General features: G+C 51.9%; 2 protein-coding genes across 2 annotated transcripts in view; one reads left to right on the top strand and one right to left on the bottom strand.

Moving 5' to 3' along the window:
• Nucleotides 1–115: 115 nt before the first annotated feature.
• RLBP1 (retinaldehyde binding protein 1) lies at nucleotides 116–13,002 on the bottom strand. The gene is made up of 7 exons (XM_054713181.1): nucleotides 12,884–13,002; nucleotides 11,997–12,225; nucleotides 9,679–9,883; nucleotides 5,712–5,890; nucleotides 4,180–4,338; nucleotides 2,213–2,323; nucleotides 116–421 (listed from the first exon to the last, which is right to left on the bottom strand). The coding sequence occupies exons 1-7, from the start codon at nucleotides 13,000–13,002 to the stop codon at nucleotides 263–265; spliced, it is 1,161 nt and encodes a 386-aa protein (XP_054569156.1). The 3' UTR covers nucleotides 116–262.
• A 3,350-nt stretch (nucleotides 13,003–16,352) lies between these two features.
• The window catches only part of FANCI (FA complementation group I), a 55,330-nt gene continuing 51,584 nt past the window's right edge, over nucleotides 16,353–20,098 (top strand). Inside the window, exons 1-2 of the mRNA XM_054713261.1 lie at nucleotides 16,353–16,445; nucleotides 19,155–19,227. Coding sequence (XP_054569236.1) covers nucleotides 16,362–16,445; nucleotides 19,155–19,227 — 157 coding nt within the window. The 5' untranslated portion in view covers nucleotides 16,353–16,361. The remainder of the gene's footprint in view (nucleotides 16,446–19,154; nucleotides 19,228–20,098) is intronic.

The raw sequence follows: 20,098 nt of genomic DNA, 5'->3' as shown, positions 1-20,098 counted from the left end.
CAGGGCCCTGGGCTGGGGAGGAGCCTGCAACCGAGGTCCATGCCCTTGACCGGAATTGAACCGGGGACCCTTCGATCTGCAGGCTGACACTCTATCCACTGATCCAAACTGGCTAGGAATTCCCCCTGGTTTGTCGCCCCCAAGCTCAGGGAGGGTCAGGGAAACCACAGTCCCCGCAGGCAGCCCTTTTCCCAGCCTCTGGGTCGGGGCACTGGGGAGAGGCCCAGGGATGCTAACTACAGGTCGGAGGGCAGGAGAGTCCTCAGAAGGCCGTGTTCTCGGCGTGGGCCCGGGGGCCGAAGAGCTGCTCAGCAACCACCTTGCCGTCGTACTTGGGCAGTGTGCCCCCGAAGTCGGTGGGCAGGATGTCCTTGTCAACCTCCTGGAAGAAGCCGGAGAGGTCATCTCCGTGGACAAAGACCTGCAGGAAAGCAGAGACAGAGCTGAGCTGGGGGGAGGGCCTAGAATGCACTCATCAAAAGTCACCAAACCGCCCTAGCCAGTTTGGCTCAGTGGATAGAGCGTCGGCCTGTGGCCCGAAGGGTTCCAGGTTCATTTCCGGTCAAGGGCATATGCCCAGGTTGTTTGCTCGATCTCCAGTAGGGAACATGCAGGAGGAAGCTGATCAATGAATCGCTCTCCTCTTTGATGTGTTCTTTTTTTAATATATTTCTTTATTGACTTCAGAGAGGAAGGGAGAGGGAGAGAGAGATGGAAACATCAATGATGAGAGAGAATCATTGATCGGCTGCCTCCTGCACACCCCCTACTGGGGATCGAGCCCACAACCCGGGCATGTGCCCTTGGCTGGAATCGAACCTGTGACCCTTCAGTCTGCAGGCCGACGCTCTATCCACTGAGCCAAACCGGCTAGGGCTCATCATTGATGTTTCTATCTCTCCCTCTCCATTCCTCTCTGAAAGAAATAAAAATAAAAAATCACCAAACACATCGCCCGGCTAGCGTGGCTCAGTGGTTGAGCATCGACCTATGAACCAGAAGATCATGGTTCGATTCCCGTTAAAGGCACATGCCCGGGTTGCAGGCTCGATCCCCAGTAGGGGGTGTGCACGGGGCAGCCAATCAATGATTCTCTCTCATCATTAATATTCTCTCTCTCTCTCTCCCTTCCTCTCTGAAATCAATAAAAATACACTTTTTAAAAAAATATATTTTATTGATTTTTTTACAGAGAGGAAGGGAGAGGGAGAGAGAGTTAGAAACACCGATGAGAGAGAAACATAGATCAGCTGCCTCCTGCACGCCCCCTACTGGGGATATGCCCGCAACCAAGGTACATGCCCTTGACCGGAATCGAACCTGGGACCCTTGAGTCCGAAGGCCGACGCTCTATCCACTGAGCCAAACGGTTTCGGCAAAATACACTTTTTTAAATCATCAAACACCTGAGGCACGCCAACCCCACAGAAGAAATGGAGGGAGGACAGCGACCAGTGTGTATGCCACCTCTCTGCCTGGTGACAGCCTTCTCTACAGTCCTCCTCATGTTGTCTGCGGGACCCACTCAGTTCAGGACTACGGGCAGAGTCTGAGGAGGGCTCAGGTGGGGTCCCCTGTCCCCCTAACCTCCCTCCTCTTGTCTCAAAAAGCCTTTCCTCCCATGCCCTAGCCGGTTTGGCTCAGTGGCTAGAGCATCAGCCTGTGGACTAAAGAGTCCCTGGTTTGATTCCGGTCAAGGGCATGTACCTCATTGCTGGCTTGATCCCCCGGCCCTAGCCAGGGGAGGCAACCAATCGATGTGTCTCTCTCACATGGATGTTTCTTTTTTCTTTTTTTTTTTTAAATATATTTTATTGATTTTTTACAGAGAGGAAGAGAGAGGGATAGAGAGTTAGAAACATCGATGAGAGAGAAACATCGATCAGCTGCCTCTTGCACACCCCCTATTGGGGATGTGCCCGCAACCAAGGTACATGCCCTTGACCGGAATCGAACCTGGGACCTTTCAGTCCGAAGGCCGACGCTCTATCCACTGAGCCAAACCGGTTTTGGCTCACATGGATGTTTCTTGTTTCTCTCTGTGTGTTTCTCCCTCTCCCTTCCACTCTCTCTAAAAATCAATGGGAAACTATCCTTGGGTGAGGATTAACAACAACAAAAGAAGCCCCATCCTCTCACCCACTCCTCAGCCAATCACTGTGCAGCACCCCTGCTCGCCCCGCCCCTCCCTGGGCAGCCGGCCGTCACTCACCCGCTGGAGCAGCTTGCTCTTCAGGAAGGGCCTCACCACGTTGTAGGTGGTGGTGAAGTACCAGGGCTGGTGGATGAAGTGGATGGCCTTGAACCGGGCTGGGAAGGAGTCCTGCGGGGACAGAGCGCCCCACCCCGCAGCCGCGATGGCCTCAGAGGTTCCCCCTTACTCCCCCACTGCCTCTCCCTCCCCAAGGCAAGGGGGACAGGCCCCTGAAGGTTCCAGCCCCAGGCCACCAACTGGGGAGCCCTGGCTTCACCCCGAGAGGAAGCCCCGGAGGCCACGCAGCCCAGCCCTCTCCCAGCGGCTGCACGAAGCCTGGGGTTTCATGGAGTGAAGAAATGAAATGGTAGCCTCGCTGGATGTGTAGACCAGGCTTTTCAAACCCACTTTCCTGCTGAGCAGACTGCAAACTGTCACAGGCCACAGGGACACCTCTGTCATGCTCACGGTCCCCCACCCATCCCCGCCTTCCTTCCCCAGGTGCACAGACAGCGGACTTAAGATGCTCTCTAAGAAAGGACTCATGGCCCCGCTGGTGTGGCTCAGTGGTTGAGTGTCGACCTATGAATTAGGAGGTCACGGTTCGATTCCCCATCAAGGGCACATGCCCAGGTTTTGGGCTCGATCCCCAATAGGGGCGTGCAAGAGGCAGCTGATCAATGATTCCCTCTCATCATTGATGTTTCTATCTCCCTCTCCCTTCCTCTCTGAAATCAATACAATATATATATATATATTAAATTTTTTTTTTTAAAGGACTAGTGACACAGGAGTGAATGTCATGGGTGTTAGTGATATCCTCTCTTGGGATAAATTCACATTCAAAGAGACATATGCAGACAGAGTGGGATTTGGGGTCAGAAGGTGTAAGTTTAAGTCCGGCTTCTGCCACTTCAGAGTTTTGTGACCTTGAGAAATCACACAAATCTCTGAGCCTTGTTTTCCAGGTTTTAAAAATGAAGCATGAACGCCCTCACTGGTTTGGCTCAGTGGATAGAGCGTCGGCCTGTGGACCGAAGGGTCCCAGGCTCCATTCTGGTCAAGGGCATGTACCTCAGTTGTGGGCTCCTCCCTGGCCTGAGCCCTGGTCAAGGACACGTGCAGGAGGCAACCAATCGATGTGTTTCTCTCACATTGATGTTTCTCTCTATCTCTCCCTCTAAGAATCAATGGGAAAATATCCTCGGGGGAGGATTAACAAAAATATATAAAAATTTAAAAAATAAAAATAGCCCTAACCGGTTTGGCTCAGTGGATAGAGCGTCGGCCTGCGGACTGAAGGGTCCCAGGTTCGATTCCGGTCAAGGGCATGTACTTTGGTTGCGGGCACATCCCCAGTGGGGGGTGTGCAGGAGGCAGCTGATCGAGGTTTCTCTCTCATCGATGTTTCTAACTCTCTATCCCTCTCCCTTCCTCTCTGTAAAAAAATCAATGAAATATATATATTTTAAAAATTAAAAATAAATAAAAATAAAAAATGTGAAGAAAATGAGGCAGGAAGCAGCGAGAGGATGCTCTCTCCGGGCAGATGAACTAACGGCTGTGAATCCCTGGCCCACTGGTTTGTTTGTTTGTTTGTTTTTTTTAAATATATGTTATTGATTTTTTACAGAGAGGAAGGGAGAGGGATAGAGAGTTAGAAACATCGATGAGAGAGAAACATCCATCAGCTGCCTCCTGCACACCTCCTACTGGGGATGTGCCTGCAACCAAGGTACATGCCCTTGACTGGAATCGAACCTGGGACCCCTCATTCCACAGTCCGATGCTCTATCCACTGAGCCAAACCGGTCAGGACTCTGGCCCACTGTTGATCACCATGCAAGTGTCTGTGGTTGGCCTTGCCCTTTGTGGCACATTCTCAGCGCCCTGCCAGCACCGTTAAACCAGGACTCCGGGCCCGGCCGCCCCGCCTCCCGCCCTGCAAGGGGCTCCCCCACTCGGGCCCGGGCCGGGGGCCCCACCTGGAGCATGTCCACCATCTTCCTGAGGTCGGCGGCCCGCAGCCCCGCGGCCTGCTGCAGCGTGAAGCCCTTGAAGTTCTCCACGATGCAGAAGCCGTTGATCTGCGTCTCCTCGTTCTCCAGCAGCTTCTCCAGGATGAAGCAATACGCCTGCAAGATCTTGGCACAGAGGGGACAGGCTCCCAGCCCCGCCCGCGGACACCAGGGCCTGGCGGCAGAGCCGACTGGTGCACCCTGATCGGAGGTCACTGGTCACCTGGGCTTAGAGCTGGGACACTCCCCCCTTTCGGAGTGGGTTCCAAGAAATAACCGTGAGTGTCCCAGCCATGGGTAGACGCCAGAGTGCTTATCCCTGTCCCTTTAAACGTCATTGTATTTGCCAAGGCTTTTTTTTTTTTTTTAATATATTTTATTTGATTTTTACAGAGAGGAAAGAAGAGGGATAGAGAGCCAGAAACATCGATGAGAGAGAAACATCGACCAGCTGCCTCCTGCACACTCCCCACTGGGGATGTGCCCGCAACCAATGTACATGCCCTTGACCGGAATCGAACCCGGGACCCTTCAGTCCGCAGACCGACGCTCTATCCACTGAGCCAAACCGGTTTCGGCCCAAGGCTTTTTAAAAAACATATTTTTTTTATTGATTTCAGAAAGGAAGAGAGGGAGAGAGAGAGAGAGAGAAACATAATGATGAGAGAGAATCATGGATCGGCTGCCTCCTGTACACCCCACACTGGGGATGGAGCCCGCAACCCGGGCATGTGCCCTTGACCGAGAATCGAACCGTGACCTCCTGGTTCATAAGTTGACGCTCAACCACTGAGCCACGCCAGCCAGGCAGGGCAACTCTCTTAAGAGCTTGACCCTTGCCCTGACCGGTTTGAAAGGCTCAGTGGATAGAGCGTCGGCCTGCGGACTGAGGGGTCCCAGGTTCGATTCCGGTCAAGGGCATGTATCTTGGTTGCAGGCACATCCCCAGTGGGAGGTGTGCAGGAGGCAGCTGATCGATGTTTCTCTCTCATCGATGTTTCTAGCTCTCTATCCCTCTCCCTTCCTCTCTGTAAAAAATCAATAAAATACATTAAAACAAAAGAGAGAGAGAGAGAGATTGACCATTGGCATCGCCTACGTGTCAATGCGAAGAAGTCAGGCTGCTAACGGGGCTGGAGCCGGTGCTCTCCGGAACCCCTCCCGGCTCTCCCTGTTCTCTCTGCGGCTCTCAGCTTTCAGCCTTGGGCAGGGCTGAGCCCAGCTCCTGGCCCACAGCTGTCACCCCGCTTGGCAGGGACACGGGGACCCTTGGCCAGCGGGCCCTGCCTGCAAAGCTGCTGGGTTTCCCAGCTGCCCTGGCCCCCCTAGGAGTTCTCCCCCAGCTGGACAGGGCCTGGCGGCCTTGGCTGCCTGCCTCCCCCGCCCCCACTTCGCCTGGGGAGGGGGCGCGGAGCCAGGGCTGAGCGCCCCACAGAGGCCAGGGCTGGGGGAGGGAGCCCCGCGCAGCCCAGCCCAGCGTTTGCGAGGGACTCGCTGACCTCGTCAAAGGTGATTTCTTCACTGTCCCAGTTCTCGATGTTGAAGAGCATGACCGCTCGGCCGTACTTGTCCCGACTGGAGAGGACGCCGGGGTAGCCAGCCTCGATGGTGCAGCGGACGGCCTCCAGGGACAGGCTGTCGAAGAGCTCGGGGTACTGCAGCCGGAAGTGCACGTAGCCTGGTGCAGGGAGGACAGAGGGGTCCCTCTGGGAGCCAGCCCGTCCTGGGGGGCTGGGGGGAGGCGATCCCGAGGCCTGCGTGGGACCCAGCAGGACACCCCCTCTCTGGGATAATTGCCGCGGGAATCAAGACTCTAGGCCGGAACATCAATGGCCAACTGCCCACGTGTGAGGTGGGATCCTAAATCTGAGGACGGCACCGACTGGGTCCTCCTCTCTCCCACGGGCCGGGGCACAGGGGTCTCGGCTGGGCACAGGGTGAGCTGAGCGGGGCAGGGAGAAGATAAAATCAAACCCCAAGCCCCAGCCGGTGTGGCTCAGTGGATAGAGCGTCGGCCTGCAGACTGAAGGGTCCCGGGTTCAATTCCAGTCAAGGGCACATGCCCGGGTTGTGGGCTTGATCCCCAGTGAGGGGCGTGCAGGAGGCAGCCAATCAATGATTCTCTCATTATTGATGTTTCTATCTCTCTCTCCTGCTTCCTTCCTCTCAGAAATTAGTTTAAAAAGAAAAATCACACCCTAAGGAGGTCACAGAGGCCCCGGATTGAGCACCCGCGCCACCTCCACACCCCATCTTGCTCATCCTGGACAGGTCCCACCTCTCTGTCTCCACCACCCAGCTCTGGAGGGACCAGGCCCAAGGAGGAGTTCGGGGAGCAGCTGGAAGGGAATGCCGCTGCCTCCTGCAGCCCTCCCGGCCCCCCAACTCCCCCATCACTCAGCCTTGGTCCTGCTGCTCCCTCCGCCCAACTGCTCTGCCCCCAAATACCCCGTTTCCTTCGGGTTTGAGACCAGGGCCTTCCACTTTACATAAAAAACTTCAACCCCTCCATGCTTCATCTCCGCCTCCTCTATTTTCCCGTTATCCCCTCTTACTATCTGACACTCTCAAGCCCTGAGCCAGGCCGGCCAGCTTACATATTTTTACTTTATCTGCTTTATTTTTTCCAGCGTTAGAATGTGAGGTGCGTGAGGGCAGCCCGGCTGTTCTTGAGTGTATTATTCTCGGCCACACCCTTTGGCCTAAACCAGCAGATGGCACAGCCGGCAGGGAATGAACATCTCGGGGAGGAAGGAAGAAGCAAGAACAGGAGACCCGGCCTGCAAAGGGCCTGCTGGGAACCCACCCTCCGCCAGCACCAGGGCCTCCATTTCCGGAGGAAACCTGTCTCCAGGGGCCGGCAGGACCAGTCTCCGGGGCCCTGCCCAGCCTGGCACCATCTTCTGTCCCCCTCTCTGCATGAGCGCTGGGCACCTGCAGCGAGCCAGGGATCCATGGCCACCTTCCCCGCAGAGCCCCAGCGCCAACGCCTAGCCTTGGGGGGGGCGGGGGACTCCTCTCCTCTTTGGGCACCCAATTTGGGGGATTCGGTTGTGGACGAAAGGGGCCACAGGCTAACCTGACCAGCTCAGGTTGTGGCCTGCATGGCGGTCTTGCAAACTCAGAGACCTAAAGTCACCACAAAGGATGGTCTGAAATTAAACTTTAACTAAAAGCAGTTATGGCCGAAACCGGTTTGGCTCAGTGGGTAGAGCGTCCGCCTGCAGACTCAAGGGTCCCAGGTTCGATTCCGGTCAAGGGCATGTACCTTGGTTGCAAGCACATCCCCAGTGGGGGGTGTGCAGGAGGCAGCTGATCGATGTTTCTCTCTCATCGATGTTTCTAACTCTCTATCCCTCTCCCTTCCTCTCTGTAAAAAATCAATAAAATATATTTTTAAAAAAATAAAAAATAAAAAAAATAAAAGCAGTTATGAAAAATAAATAAATAAATAAAAGCAGTCATGGTGGGCAGTCACATCCTAGACCGGTATTGAAACATAGTAACCTCCATCTTTTTTTTTTTTTTTTTAAATATATTTTATTGATTTTCCACAGAGAGAAAGGGAGAGGGACAGAGAGTCAGAAACATCGATGAGAGAGGAACATTGATCAGCTGCCTCCTGCACACCCCCTACTGGGGGATGTGCCCACAACCAGGGTACATGCCCTTGACCGGAATCGAACCTGGGACCTCTCAGTCCTCAGGCCGAAGCTCTATCCACTGAGCCAAACCGGTTTCGGCAGTAACCTCCATCTTGTATAAAAAAAAAAAAAACTGCTGTTTGAATTCTCTGCTATTGTTAGGTAGTCCCTAGTCCTGTAAGCTCTGTCATTATAAACTCTGTCACTTTAAGACAGTCTGTCATTCTGTAAAATGACTTTGTTTTTAGTTCAAATAATAGAAAAAAGATAAACTTAACTGTCTGACCTTGCAAGCTAGCCAGCCAATGTAACAGACTAAAATAGACTAATACTGATAATAATTATGCCAAGTACAAACTCATTATGTATTCAAGGTTACAACTGTCGGTAACAATATAACTCACACTGAGCCCTTTGTCATATCTGCAAACAAAGAGGCTCGAAAAGTATAAATACGGAAAAACTTCCTGTATGGGTTGCTCAGAGATTTGGAAAAAGACACCTCCCTCTGGGCCGTGTGCAATAAACGAGTCCTAATTCATTGGCTCATGAAGGCGTCTTGTATCTCATTCGATGATTTACAATACAACATTATCTTCGCTGACAAGGTCAGCCTTTACCTTAACTGAGCCTATCTGTCTTTTTGCGTCTATAATAACACGCCCTTGAAATGTCTGGATAACTTGTACCTTCCCTTTTTCCGGACCCCTTGGGGCACAGCCTAATGTGCCTGGGCACCAGGACAGAGACCACAAATTCCTTCATTGTTATGTTAATTGTTCCGGCACCCACCTGAGTATGTGTCTATCATTTTACTTCTTATCCAATCCCAGGGGTTTCCCCGCTTTGCTTTCTCCCACCTCTCCAGTCTATCACCAATGGATTTCTTTCTTTTCTTTTTTTTTTTAAATATATTTTATTGCCGAAACCGGTTTGGCTCAGTGGATAGAGCGTTGGTCTGCGGACTGGAAGGTCCCAGGTTCGATTCCGGTCAAGGGCATGTACATTGGTTGCGGGCACATCCCCCGGTGGTGGGGGTTGTGCAGGAGGCAGCTGGTCGATGTCTCTCTCTCATCGATGTTTCTGGCTCTCTATCCCTCTCCCTTCCTCTCTGTGAAAAATCAATAAAATAAAAAAATAAATATATATATATTTTATTGATTTTTTACAAAGTGGAAGGAAGAGGGAGAGAGAGGTAGAAACATTGATCAGCTGCCTCCTGCACACCCCCCACTGGGGATGTGCCCGCAACCAAGGTACGTGCCCTTGACCGGAATCGAACCTGGGAACTTTCAGTCTGCAGGCCGATGCTCTATCCACTGAGCCACACCAGTCAGGGCACCAATGGATTTCATGTAACCCACCTACGTCCCTTCCTTTGATTGCCATGTAATTAATACAGATAAAACCCGCCTTTCTCCGGAGCATTATCTCAATTCATTGAGGTTCTGCTTCCTGGCATATGTCGCCAGTTTGGCTCAAATAAACACACAAAAATTCTTGACAGGTTTGAATGTGTTTATGTTAACACGGTTCTCCTCATTGAGTCCTAAGACTGAGAGAGAGGGCAGGAGCCCTATCTCTAGGAATCTGGTCCTGTCCCATTCATTCATTCATTCATTCATTCATTCATTGTCACAGCTGAGCGGGATCGCCCACTGTCTGACCATTTTAGGGGGTAAAGATAGGGAGGTTCAGAGCCACAGGGTGGGCAGGGAGTGGGAGGGAAACAGAGGGGGTCAGTCCGAGCTGTGGCTGCGTGAGGGTCACCCCCACCCTCATACCCTCCTCTCCTCCCCCAGCTCCCCAGCGCGGGCCTCACCTCTGAGCAGCTGGTAGGCGCGGCCCACGTCGAACTTCCTGGCGCGGATGAAGCGCAGGAAGAAGGCGCTGTCCCTCCCCCGCACCTTCTCGGCCACAGCGCGGGCCAGCTCCTGCCCGGAGGCCGCCTGCTCCAGCACCAGCTCCTGCAGCTCCCGCACCACCTCCTCCCGCGTCTCCTCCCTCTCGTTCAGCTCGTCCTTGGCCTGGAACAGAGTCGGGTTGGGAGCAGGAGGTCACGGGGAGGTGCTGTGCGGGGCGGGACACAGGCACACAGGGTGAGACCTCGCTGGGGCAGCGCCGCGGACAAGTGGTCGTAGTTGGAGAAAATGAGGTCCATCTGCTCATCCAGGCTTCCTTGGGCAGGACATAGCCAAAGGTCTGAATGTCTCTCATCCTAACAGCCTGCACTTACCGGAGCCCCTGGTTAGCACTCTGCCCAGTCCTTTCAGTACATTGTGTGTTTCACCTATGAACCAGGTAGGAGATCAGGGTTCGATTCCCGGTCAGGGCACATGCCCGGGCTGCAGGCTCCATCCCCAGGGTGGGGTGTGCAGGAGGCAGCCGATCAATGATTCTCCCATCATTGATGCTTCTCTCTCTCTCTCTCTCTCTCTCCCTTCCTCTCTGAAATCAATAAAAATATATTTTTAAAAAATAAATACAGTGTGTTTTTCAATATTTGCCACAACCCATCACAGTAAGGTTGGAATTCTCCCCATTTTTCAAAGGGGGGAGGGGAGGGGAAACAGACTGAGGTTCATAGAGTGAAAATATTCTTGCCCAAGGTCAGCCATAAAGAAAGAAGTGGAGTTGGGACTTAAAAGTCCTACTCAGGCTGGACTTTTATTAATTTATTTTTCTTTTTTTTTCCTTTTTTTTAAAAATATATTTTATTGATTTTTTACAGAGAGGAAGAGAGAGGGATAGAGAGCTAGAAACATCAATGAGAGAGAAACATCGATCAGCTGCCTCCTGCACACCCCCCACCGGGGATGTGCCCGCAACCAAGGCACATGCCCCTGACCAGAATCGAACCTGGGACCCTTGAGTCCGCAGGCCGATGCTCTATCCACTGAGCCAAACCGGTTTCAGCAATTTATTTTTCAAATATATTTTTATTGATTTCAGAGAGAAAGGGAGAGGGAGAGAGAGAGAGAGAAATGTCAATGATGAGAGAGAATCATCACCGATTGGCTGCGTCCCGCATGCCCCACACCGGGGACCGGGCTTGCAACCTGGGCATGTGCCTCGACCAGGAATCAAACCATGACCTCCAGGTTCATAGGTCAACACTCAACGACTGAGACACGCCGGCCGGGCCAGGCTGGGCTTTGAATCACGTGGCTCTGCTGCCTCCCAGGCTTAATTCTGATCTTTTCAAAAACAAAGATACCCGGCCCGAACTGGTTTGGCTCAAGAGCATCAGCCTGCGGACTGAAGGGTCCCAGGTTCGATTCTGGTCAAGGGCACATGCCCGGGTTGCAGGCTCGATCCCCAGAAAGGGGCGTGCAAGAGGCAGCCCATCAATGATTCTCTCTCATCATTGATGTTTCTCTCTCTCTCTCTCTCTGCCTCTCTGAAATCAATAAAAATACTTTTTAAAAATGCAATGTCACGCCCTGACCGGATTGGCTCAGTGGATAGAGCGTCGGCCTGCAGACTGAAGGGTCCCGGGTTCGATTCCCGTCAAGGGCATGTACCTTGGTTGCGGGCACATCCCCAGTAGGGGCGTGCAGGAGGCAGCTGAATCAATGTTTCTCTCTCATCGATGTTTCTAGCTCTCTATCCCTCTCCCTTCCTTTCTGTAAAAAAGCAATAAAATATATATATTTTTAAAAAATGCAATGTCCCGCCGAAACCGGTTTGGCTCAGTGGTTAGAGCGTCAGCCTGCGGACTGAAGGGTCCCAGGTTTGATTCCGGTCAAGGGCATGTACATTGGTTGCGGGCACATCCCCGGTAGGGAGTGTGCAGGAGGCAGCTGGTCGATGTTTCTAGCTCTATCCCTCTCCCTTCCTCTCTGTGAAAAATCAATAAAATAATATATTTTTAAAAAATGCAATGTCCCTAATATCAGAGTCTAGGACGATCCCTGGCCGGAGGCCCCAGGTCCCAGGGAGCCCCGTGGGTGCTGTAGACTTGGATAGGCGGGCTGATGTCTGCTCAGCCCAGCGGCTGCCAGGCCTGACCTCCAGGAGGGGCCCTAGCACAGGCCAGCCCGTGAGGTTCAGGACAACCGGGAGAGCTGCGAGGAGGCCATCAACACCCCCCCTTGTTGCCTCCCTCACCTGCCCGCCCCCCACCTGGGGCCACCTCACCTTCTGCAAGGTGTGTGGGGGCAGCTGGCGGCACTGCCCAAAGACAGGCCCGTGGTCCTTGGTGGTGAGCCGCTCCAGCTGGGCGCGCAGCTGCTGTTCCCCTTCAGGGACCTCGCGGAAGGTGCCCGCCTGCGCGGAGGGGCGGCAGGAAAAAGCAGTGACAGGTTCCCACCAGCCTGAGCGAGCCCGTGGCCGGCTGGGACCCTCCCCTAGGTCTCCGGCCTCCTCACTGTGGGCGGCGTCCAGGGCCGCAGAGAGGTTGCAGGGGAGAATGCTCACCGCAGAGCAGGTGTGGAGAAGCAGGGAGGGGGCAGGGCAGGGCAGGGGGAAGGTGGGTGGAGGGGAGCCCCAGGGCGCAGGGGGACTCACCCCCCCTGACATGCTGCCTCTAGGAGTCTGAGTCCTGGGCCTCTGTCCTGGGAGAGGGGGTCGGGGCAGCAGGGGATGGAGAAATGGCAGATCTGGTCTCAGAACCACGGATCTCAAACTTTCCCACGCATCATCGCAGTCACCTGGGGCATTTGTTGTTGTTCCGCTGAAATGCATTGTTTAAATTCACATGCACATTTCATTGATAACTTATTTGCTCAGTCTGCCAAGAGGCCGGTCTGGCCCAGCCTGGAATCTGGGCTGAGAGCGCCTCTCCCGCCCCATCCCTGACTCTCACCGTAGTCCTGGACTCACCCCACACCGCCCCAGCCCGGCTGGGCCCCTGGTACTGACTTACCTGCCGGGTCCGCAGCTCCTCTTTGGGGCCACCTGGTGCCTGTGTCCTGGGGAGCCTCGGAGGTCGCCTCTGCTGGGGGCGTGGTCCCGTCAGCAGGCTGGGATTAGAGTGTCACAAGGAACGTCTCAGGGCCCAGGATTTCCTGTTAAATCAGGCTCACGGGAGGCCCAGGCTGGGGCACGCGCAGCGCCAGGGGGCTGCGGGGGTCAGCCCGGGTCCGGCTGGAGCCACCTCAAAGCCTTCCTTTGTGTGGTCTGCTCGGGGTTCCTGCTCAGCCATGGATCTGGGCCAGCCCCATCCCCCGCCCCCCCTTCCCTGCCCTCTCCCTCGTCCCAGGGGGCTTGGGGAGCTCACACCCAGAGCTAGGCTTGCAGGAGGCGCAGAGAAATTTTGAAAGTGATTGCCGATGCAATAGCAGCTTTGGGGAATCCAGACCTGCCACCCTCTCCCCAGCCCAGCAGGGCCTGGCGAGGTCGTTGTCACCTCCACAGTGAGTGGGGCAGGGGTTAGGCTGAGGGGGAGGACAAGACTAGATAGGCCGACCCACCTTCTAGGCCAGCGGTTTGCCGCTCTGTTGACTAATGAGTTTGCCGACCACTTCGTGAGGCATTACCCTTACCCAGAAGTTTTGACTTCAGGTTAAAGACATTAGTACATTATTGAAATGTTTTTTTAAGTGTTTTTCCCCAAGGCATGTGGCTCGCGAGCCGCAGTTTGCCGACCACTGTCCTAGACAGTTTGTGCTAGATCTGTGCCTGCTCTGGATCCAGTCAATTCTCCCAGGCCAGCGAGGGCCCTAAGGAACAGGGTCCCATTGCTATGGGGGCTGAAGGAAGGAATTGGTGCTGATGACAGTGAGGTTACCTGCTAAGGGTTGAGGAGATAGAAAACTTTGAAATGATCCTCATTTTTCTTTTCTTTCTTTTTGCAGCAAAGCAAGCAAGAATTTATCGGCTGCAGCAAAAACACAATTAGGACAGTGAAACAAAGCAGGGTGTAGAACAAGCATGTCAAACTCGCGGGGTACATGCCTCATTTATTTGGCCTGTGTTAGCCTTTGAGTTTGACATGTTGGTGTAGAAGAAGCAACAGGAGGGCCTAGGCTGGGCTGCTTTGGCTCACTGGGAACTCAGAGAAAAGGGGCCTTGGACACAGGTTTGGGGGATTAGCCCTGGATAAGCTGCCAATGCCCATTGCTCCCCTGGTTGCAAGTCTGGTGGGGTCCCTTAGCGGGGAGGAAGGGGGAATGGCCCCGGGCATGCTCCCCTGGGGGAAAGGGGGCACTGGGTCCTTTGCATTGAGGGTATTTATCTCTCTCTTGTACTTGGGGACATTCAGGGGAGGGTCTTAATAGAATATTCATCAGCTTGAAATAATCCTCATGAATAAAGGAATAGACATAGACTCTCTGCTCTCCCCCGTGTTGTTCTTTGTAAACATTTTATTTATTTATTTTATTTATTTATAAATATATTTTATTGATTTTTTTACAGAGAGGAAGGGAGAGGAATAGAGAGTTAGAAACATCGATGAGAGAGAAACATCCATCAGCTGCCTCTTGCACACCCCCTACTGGGGATGTGCCCGCAACCAAGGTACATGCCCTTGACCGGAATCGAACCTGGGACCCTTGAGTCCGCAGGCCGACGCTCTATCCACTGAGCCAAACCGGTTTCGGCTTTTTTTCATTTTTTTATTAAGGTATTATATGTGTACATATCTTACCATTGTCCCCCACCCCACTCCCATACATGCTCTCACCCCCCAGAGTTTTGTGTCCATTGGTTATGCTTATATGCATGCATACAAGTCCTTCGGTTGATCTCTTATCTTTGTAAACATTTAACAAACATTTACTGCTTTGCCAAGCTATGCACTGAGGGGTCACTGGCACCTCCAATGGCACACGGAGTAGGACACCTGCCTCTGCCTTCCAGACCTTCAGATGCAAAGACCATCGCTTCCTTGGTCCCCGCCCCCTGCCTTCCCTGGAAGGGCTTAACCAATCACACGTCTCGCCGGGCACGCCCAGCCCTCACTGCGCATGCTCACTCTTGCGGGTCTCGCGTTCGAGTTCTCACGCCGCGCCTCCCCCGACTGTGCGTGGGGACGTCCGACGGTTCCCCCACCCCATGGGCCTTAATGGTACAGTCCGCCGCGGGCGCCCGGCGGCGGAAGCGCGCTGCGGGGGCGGGGCCTGTTGCTCCGGGTGACAGGAAGTGCGGCGGCGTGCAGTTGCGCGGGAGTTTCGGAAGTTGGCGGCGGCGTTGGGGCTGGTTTATCGGTGCCGACGGGCTCGGCGCGCGGCCCGGGCGGCGCGTTCAGGCCCCCGGAGGAGGGAGCGGGTCTGTGAGGACAGCAGGGTCGCGCCAGGAGTTTCTGTGGCCCGGAAGGTCGAGGTGCGCAGCCTTGTCCCTTGGGTGTTCGCGGTTCCCCCCCCTCCCCCCCCGGGTCGTGGGACGCTGCAGCCCTCGCGTTCAGTGCTTTCTCCGTCGAGGTTCAGCTGCTCCGTCCCTTAATTAAATTTCCCTTCATTAACCCTCATACGGCCCCCCCGTCGCTACCACCGAAATAGCCCAGTCACCTCCCAGCCTCTGCTCATGGCACGTCGATGCCGGATGTGCTGTCGCAATCTTGTCACTCTCTCTGGCTCCAGAAATGTTGGTTGCTCTCTTATTATTTGCAGAATAAAACCCAAATTCCTTAACCTGGCATTTAAAATCTTGCATAGTTTATTCCCAACCTATCCTTCCAGCCTTCCTACTCACTGCTCCCCTCTTTACATTCTGCCCTCATTTTCCCCAAAAAAGTGTCCCAGGTTCCCATAGGCCTTCGTTGATGATAACGAGCACCATCTGTGTATCTTGACTCCAAATTTAGTCTCTGAGCCCCAGTTCCTGCTTCTCTTCTGCTGGGAAGATTTGAACGTATTTCTTTCTGCAGCTTTGTTAATGTCTCCTTTGTTTTTATACCATTTAATTGGCCTTTGCGTTTGTTTATTCTCTTATCAAGTATTACTTTATAATAATGCATATCCTTGCCTATATACTTACAATAATTTACTATGTATTTGATATACCGTTAAATGGTTTTGTTATGGGTAGATGCTAAGAAAATAGGATAAAAGTGTGGGCAAAATGGTGAATCCACTTAATGAGAATAAACGTTTGTAGTAAGGACATTCAAGGGAATTCTTTTTTTAAAAATATATATATTTTATTGATTTTTTACAGAGAGGAAGTGAGAGGGATAGAAAGTTAGAAACATCGATGAGAGAGAAACATCAATCAGCTGCCTCCTGCACACCCCCCACTGGGGATGTGCCTGCAACCAAGGTACATGCCCTTGACCGGAATCGAACCTGGGACCCTTCAGTCCGCAGGCCGACGCTCTATCCTGAGCCAAACCGGTTAGGGCTCGAGGGAATTCTTGAGATGATTTTGTTTGGCTAAGAATCACCTAACAGGTACGAGTTAGTCCTCAGGCTGTAGCATATCCTCTGTTGTTGTCCATAATACCTGTGAAATACTCAGTTAACAGATAGGGAAGGAGGGAAAAAAAAAAAGAAATCTTGTTTGCTTCTGGAAGTTTCCTCAGTGCTGACACGTTTGCCTTTCAGTGCCCTGATATGTGCAACGATGGACCAGAAAATTCTGTCCCTCGCAGCTGAAAAGACAGCAGACAGACTGCAGGCCTTTCTTCAGACCCTGAAGGAAGAGGACGTGAGTACGGGGAAGCGTGTTCCCCCAAAAGCAAAGGTCAGGCCCGACAACAGGTTCCAAGGACGTGTTAGAGCGGTCACCCCGCCACTCCATCTCCTCCCCACTCTCCCTAGGGGACGAGGATTTGTATGGTTACAGCTCATGGAGGTTAAGAAACGAGGAAGAGAAATGGACAACTGGAGGGCATTTGTGTACATTCAAACAACTCTATAGCAGCAAATAATATTTATGCAGCTGTGTGTATTTTGAGCAAATTAGTACACTTTTATGGTTCTTAGAACAATCCAATATGAAGATAATACCCAGGCTGTAGTTATTAAGGTATTAGATTTGCCTATTGGTGCTGTCTTTCCTCCCTTCCTTCCTTTTTATTTTTCCCTAGAGAAGATAAATTCATAAGCAGGAGCCCTACCTGGTTTGGCTCAGTGGATAGAGCGCCGACATGTGGACTGAAGGGTCCCAGGTTTGATTCCGGTCAAGGGCACATGCCCAGGTTTCAGACTTGATCCCCAGTGTGGGGTGTGCAGGAGGCAGCCAATCAGTGATTCTCTCTCATCAATGTTTTTATCTCTGTCTCCCTCTCCTGTCCTCTCTGAAACCAATAAAAATATATATTAAAAAAATTCATAAGCAGTAAAATATTTCGAAATTATTAGTAAGAGAATACCACCATGTCTTCACTAAGTATGTGATTATAAAATGGGTTAATAATTACCTTACGTTAGGCTGTTGATTGTTCGTAATCTTCCTCTCCTGATCTACTTTTTTTGTAATAATTGATCAGCCTATTCAAATTCCTGCATCGAGAAGAATCCCTCCTTAAGATTAGCCTACTCTGCCCTGGCCAGTGTGGCTCAGTGGATAGAGTGTCGGCCTGCAGACTAAAGGGTCCTGGGTTTGATTCCCGTCAAGGGCACATGCCTGGGTTGCAGGCTTGGACCGACGTGCAGGAGGCAGCCAATCAATGATTCCCTCTCGTCATTGATGTTTCTATCTCTCTCTTCCTCTCCCTTCCTCTCTGAAATCAATAAAAATATATATATATAAAAAGATTAGCCTACTCTAGCTGAAATCATCTCCCTTTCCTCAGGTATTGTCTATCTCAGCTTTCGATTTATTCCCTTTACAAATTTTTTTTTTCCAAAATTTTTTCTGTCACCCTTTCCCCTCCTGCTCTACTGTAAACTCTTTGAGTCAGATGATCATGACTCTCTTGTTCATCCTTGTATCCCTCGTGCCTAGGGAAAAGAACTTGCTCAAAATACCTGTTGAATGTGTATCTCTAAGAACATAGCTCAGTACCTAGTGCTGACTGAGCGCTCTATAAATGTTTGTAGTATTGAAACCGAACACAGTGGGTCCGAGGCCGCCTGTCAGTATTTGAGCCAAATTGAGCAGAGACAGGGTTGACTCATATATGCGCGTTTATTCCAATAATGCCTGCAGTATGGGGAGAGCAGTCAGTCACCCTGGAAATTCTGCTCTGACACTACAGCCTTCAGGAGCTCAGAGTCCGATAACAAGTCGGCTAATCTTCTACGATGTTACAAACAGCTTAACTTGTGCCTAGTATTGGAGAATGGTCAGTGTTCCTGAGAAAAACTCTCGGAGGGGGTCAAGGTCCGGGCACAGCAACCAAGTCCAAGTGTGTCCTGTCCTTGGTCTGTTCTCAAAATGTATTTCTTTTCTGAGTCATGGACCCATCGAGGTATCTTATCTTTTTACAGCCTTGTTTCATCCTCTGGTTTCCTAGGGTCTGCAAGAAAACTTCTTGTCTGTAGTTAGTGAGGTGAATAATTATTAGACAACTGTGGCTCTATTCTCATTACATGCCCTTCCCCACTATCAGTATGAATAAAGTTCAGTTTCTTTTTTTTTTTTTAACTAGAGGCCTGTTGCACGAAGATTCATGCAATAGGCCTTCCCTCCCCTGGCTGCCTGCACCGGCTTTCCTCCAAGCACCTGGGACGCAGGCCTTCACTCTGGCTGGAGCCTTCAGTCTTTGCTCCTGGCCGGAGCGCCGCTCCTGTAGCTCCCCCTGCCCCCTGCCCTCCCCCTCATAGCAGGCGTCCTGCCCCGCCTGGCTGCTCCGCGCCTGCATGCATGCTGCCCAGAGGCCCAGAGAGGCGGCGGGGGGGGGGGGGGGAGAAGGGTGGAGCCGCTGCCATATTTGTCTGATTAATTTGCATACTTGCTCCAATGGGGGGAGAAGGGCGGAGCCGCTGCCATCTTTGTCTGATTAATTTGCATACTCGCTCCTGATTGGCTGGTGGGTCGTTTGCGAAGTCACGGTCAATTTGCATATTTCTCCTTTATTAGTGTAGATTGACTTCAGAGAGGAAGGGAGAGGGAGAGAGAAACATCGATGAGAGAGAATCATGGATCAGCTGCCTCCTGCATGCCCTCTACTGGGGATCAAGCCCATAACCCGGGCATGCGCCCTTGACTGGAATCAAACCCAGGACCCTTCAGTCCACAGGCCAACACTCTACCCACTGAGCCAAACCGGCTAGGGCTGAAGTTCAATCTTCACAACCCAGTGTCATGTGAAAATCTTTCTGGTCTACCTAAATGAATATGTTATTTCTAACCCCTGGAGTCTCAGAAGGCCTTGAACCTGACATGAATTGTTTCATGTTGGGAGGTTAGGGCGTTGGGGTAAAGAAGTTGTTGCCAGAGACTTGTAGTCTTTTCTCTCTCTGATCGCAGCTAGCTAATCTCCTTCAGAATCAGGCGGTGAAAGGCAGAGCTGTTGGAGCCCTCCTGAGAGCCATCTTCAGAGGTAACGATAACGAAGGCCCTCCCGTCTCCCTTGCTTCATTGGTAGAGCTGTTTACTTGGGGCGCATATTGCTCTTTTTCATGCTGTTTGCAGCCCCGCTGAGACTTGGCTGCATCTGGGAGATTTTACGGAATCAACTGAAGCAGCAAGTCTCTTGTCTTGTGGATGTCAATGATTTTGCTGAAGGGGGTTGCAGTGGCTGCCTGAGATTGTATAGCTGGTTTGGGGTGCATTTCATAAAGTCACCTTTGGTTTACTTGTGCTTTTCAAATGGTGGAGAAGACAGTAGCAGTGGTTAGTGCCTGGTCTGCTTAAGGGGCTAAGAGTTCTGGGATCGAATGAAATGGGATATAGAGATTCCTAATTTCCAGCAGGGTATATTTGTTTCCATATTTTGAAAAAGGGCCAGTTCTACATTTTTTTTGCAGATTGTGACTCAGAGTGATTTTTAAAATTGTGGTAGAATAACATTCTACAAGGCCAAAAAAAAAAAAAAAAAGTGGCTTTATACTCTTAGCAGTGCATTTTTTAAAAAATATATTTTATTGATTTTTCACAGAGAGGAAGAGAGAGGGATAGAGAGTTAGAAACATTGATGAGAGAGAATCATCGATCAGCTGCCTCTTGCACACCCCCTACTGGGGATGTGCCTGCAACCAAGGTACATGCCCTTGACTGGAATCGAACCTGGGACCTTTCAGTCCGCAGGCCGACGCTCTATCCACTGAGCCAAACCGGTTTTGGCATTAGCAGTGCATTTTAACTTGGTTTAGTTTTCTTCCCCTCTCAAGTAAATTGGATCTGGGCTGCAAAGGTCTAAAAACACATTTTCCTGCCCTGGCTGGTGTGGCTCAGTGGATAGAGTGTTGGCC

The sequence above is a fragment of the Eptesicus fuscus genome, chromosome 25, assembly GCF_027574615.1.
Source record: "Eptesicus fuscus isolate TK198812 chromosome 25, DD_ASM_mEF_20220401, whole genome shotgun sequence".
Lineage (NCBI taxonomy): Eukaryota > Metazoa > Chordata > Mammalia > Chiroptera > Vespertilionidae > Eptesicus > Eptesicus fuscus.
Note: the sequence above shows the minus strand (reverse complement) of the source record. Positions and strands in the feature narration are given on the sequence as shown.

Coding starts and splice junctions, on each gene's coding strand:
- RLBP1 (XM_054713181.1), bottom strand. CDS start 13,002: ATGGCTGAGCAGGAACCCCGAGCAGACCACACAAAGGAAGGCTTTGAG. Junction 9,884..11,996: donor CCCCACACACCTTGCAGAAG/GTGAGGTGGCCC, acceptor ACTCTGTTCCAG/GCCAAGGACGAGCTGAACGA. Junction 422..2,212: donor AGAGCAAGCTGCTCCAGCGG/GTGAGTGACGGC, acceptor GCTTTCCTGCAG/GTCTTTGTCCACGGAGATGA.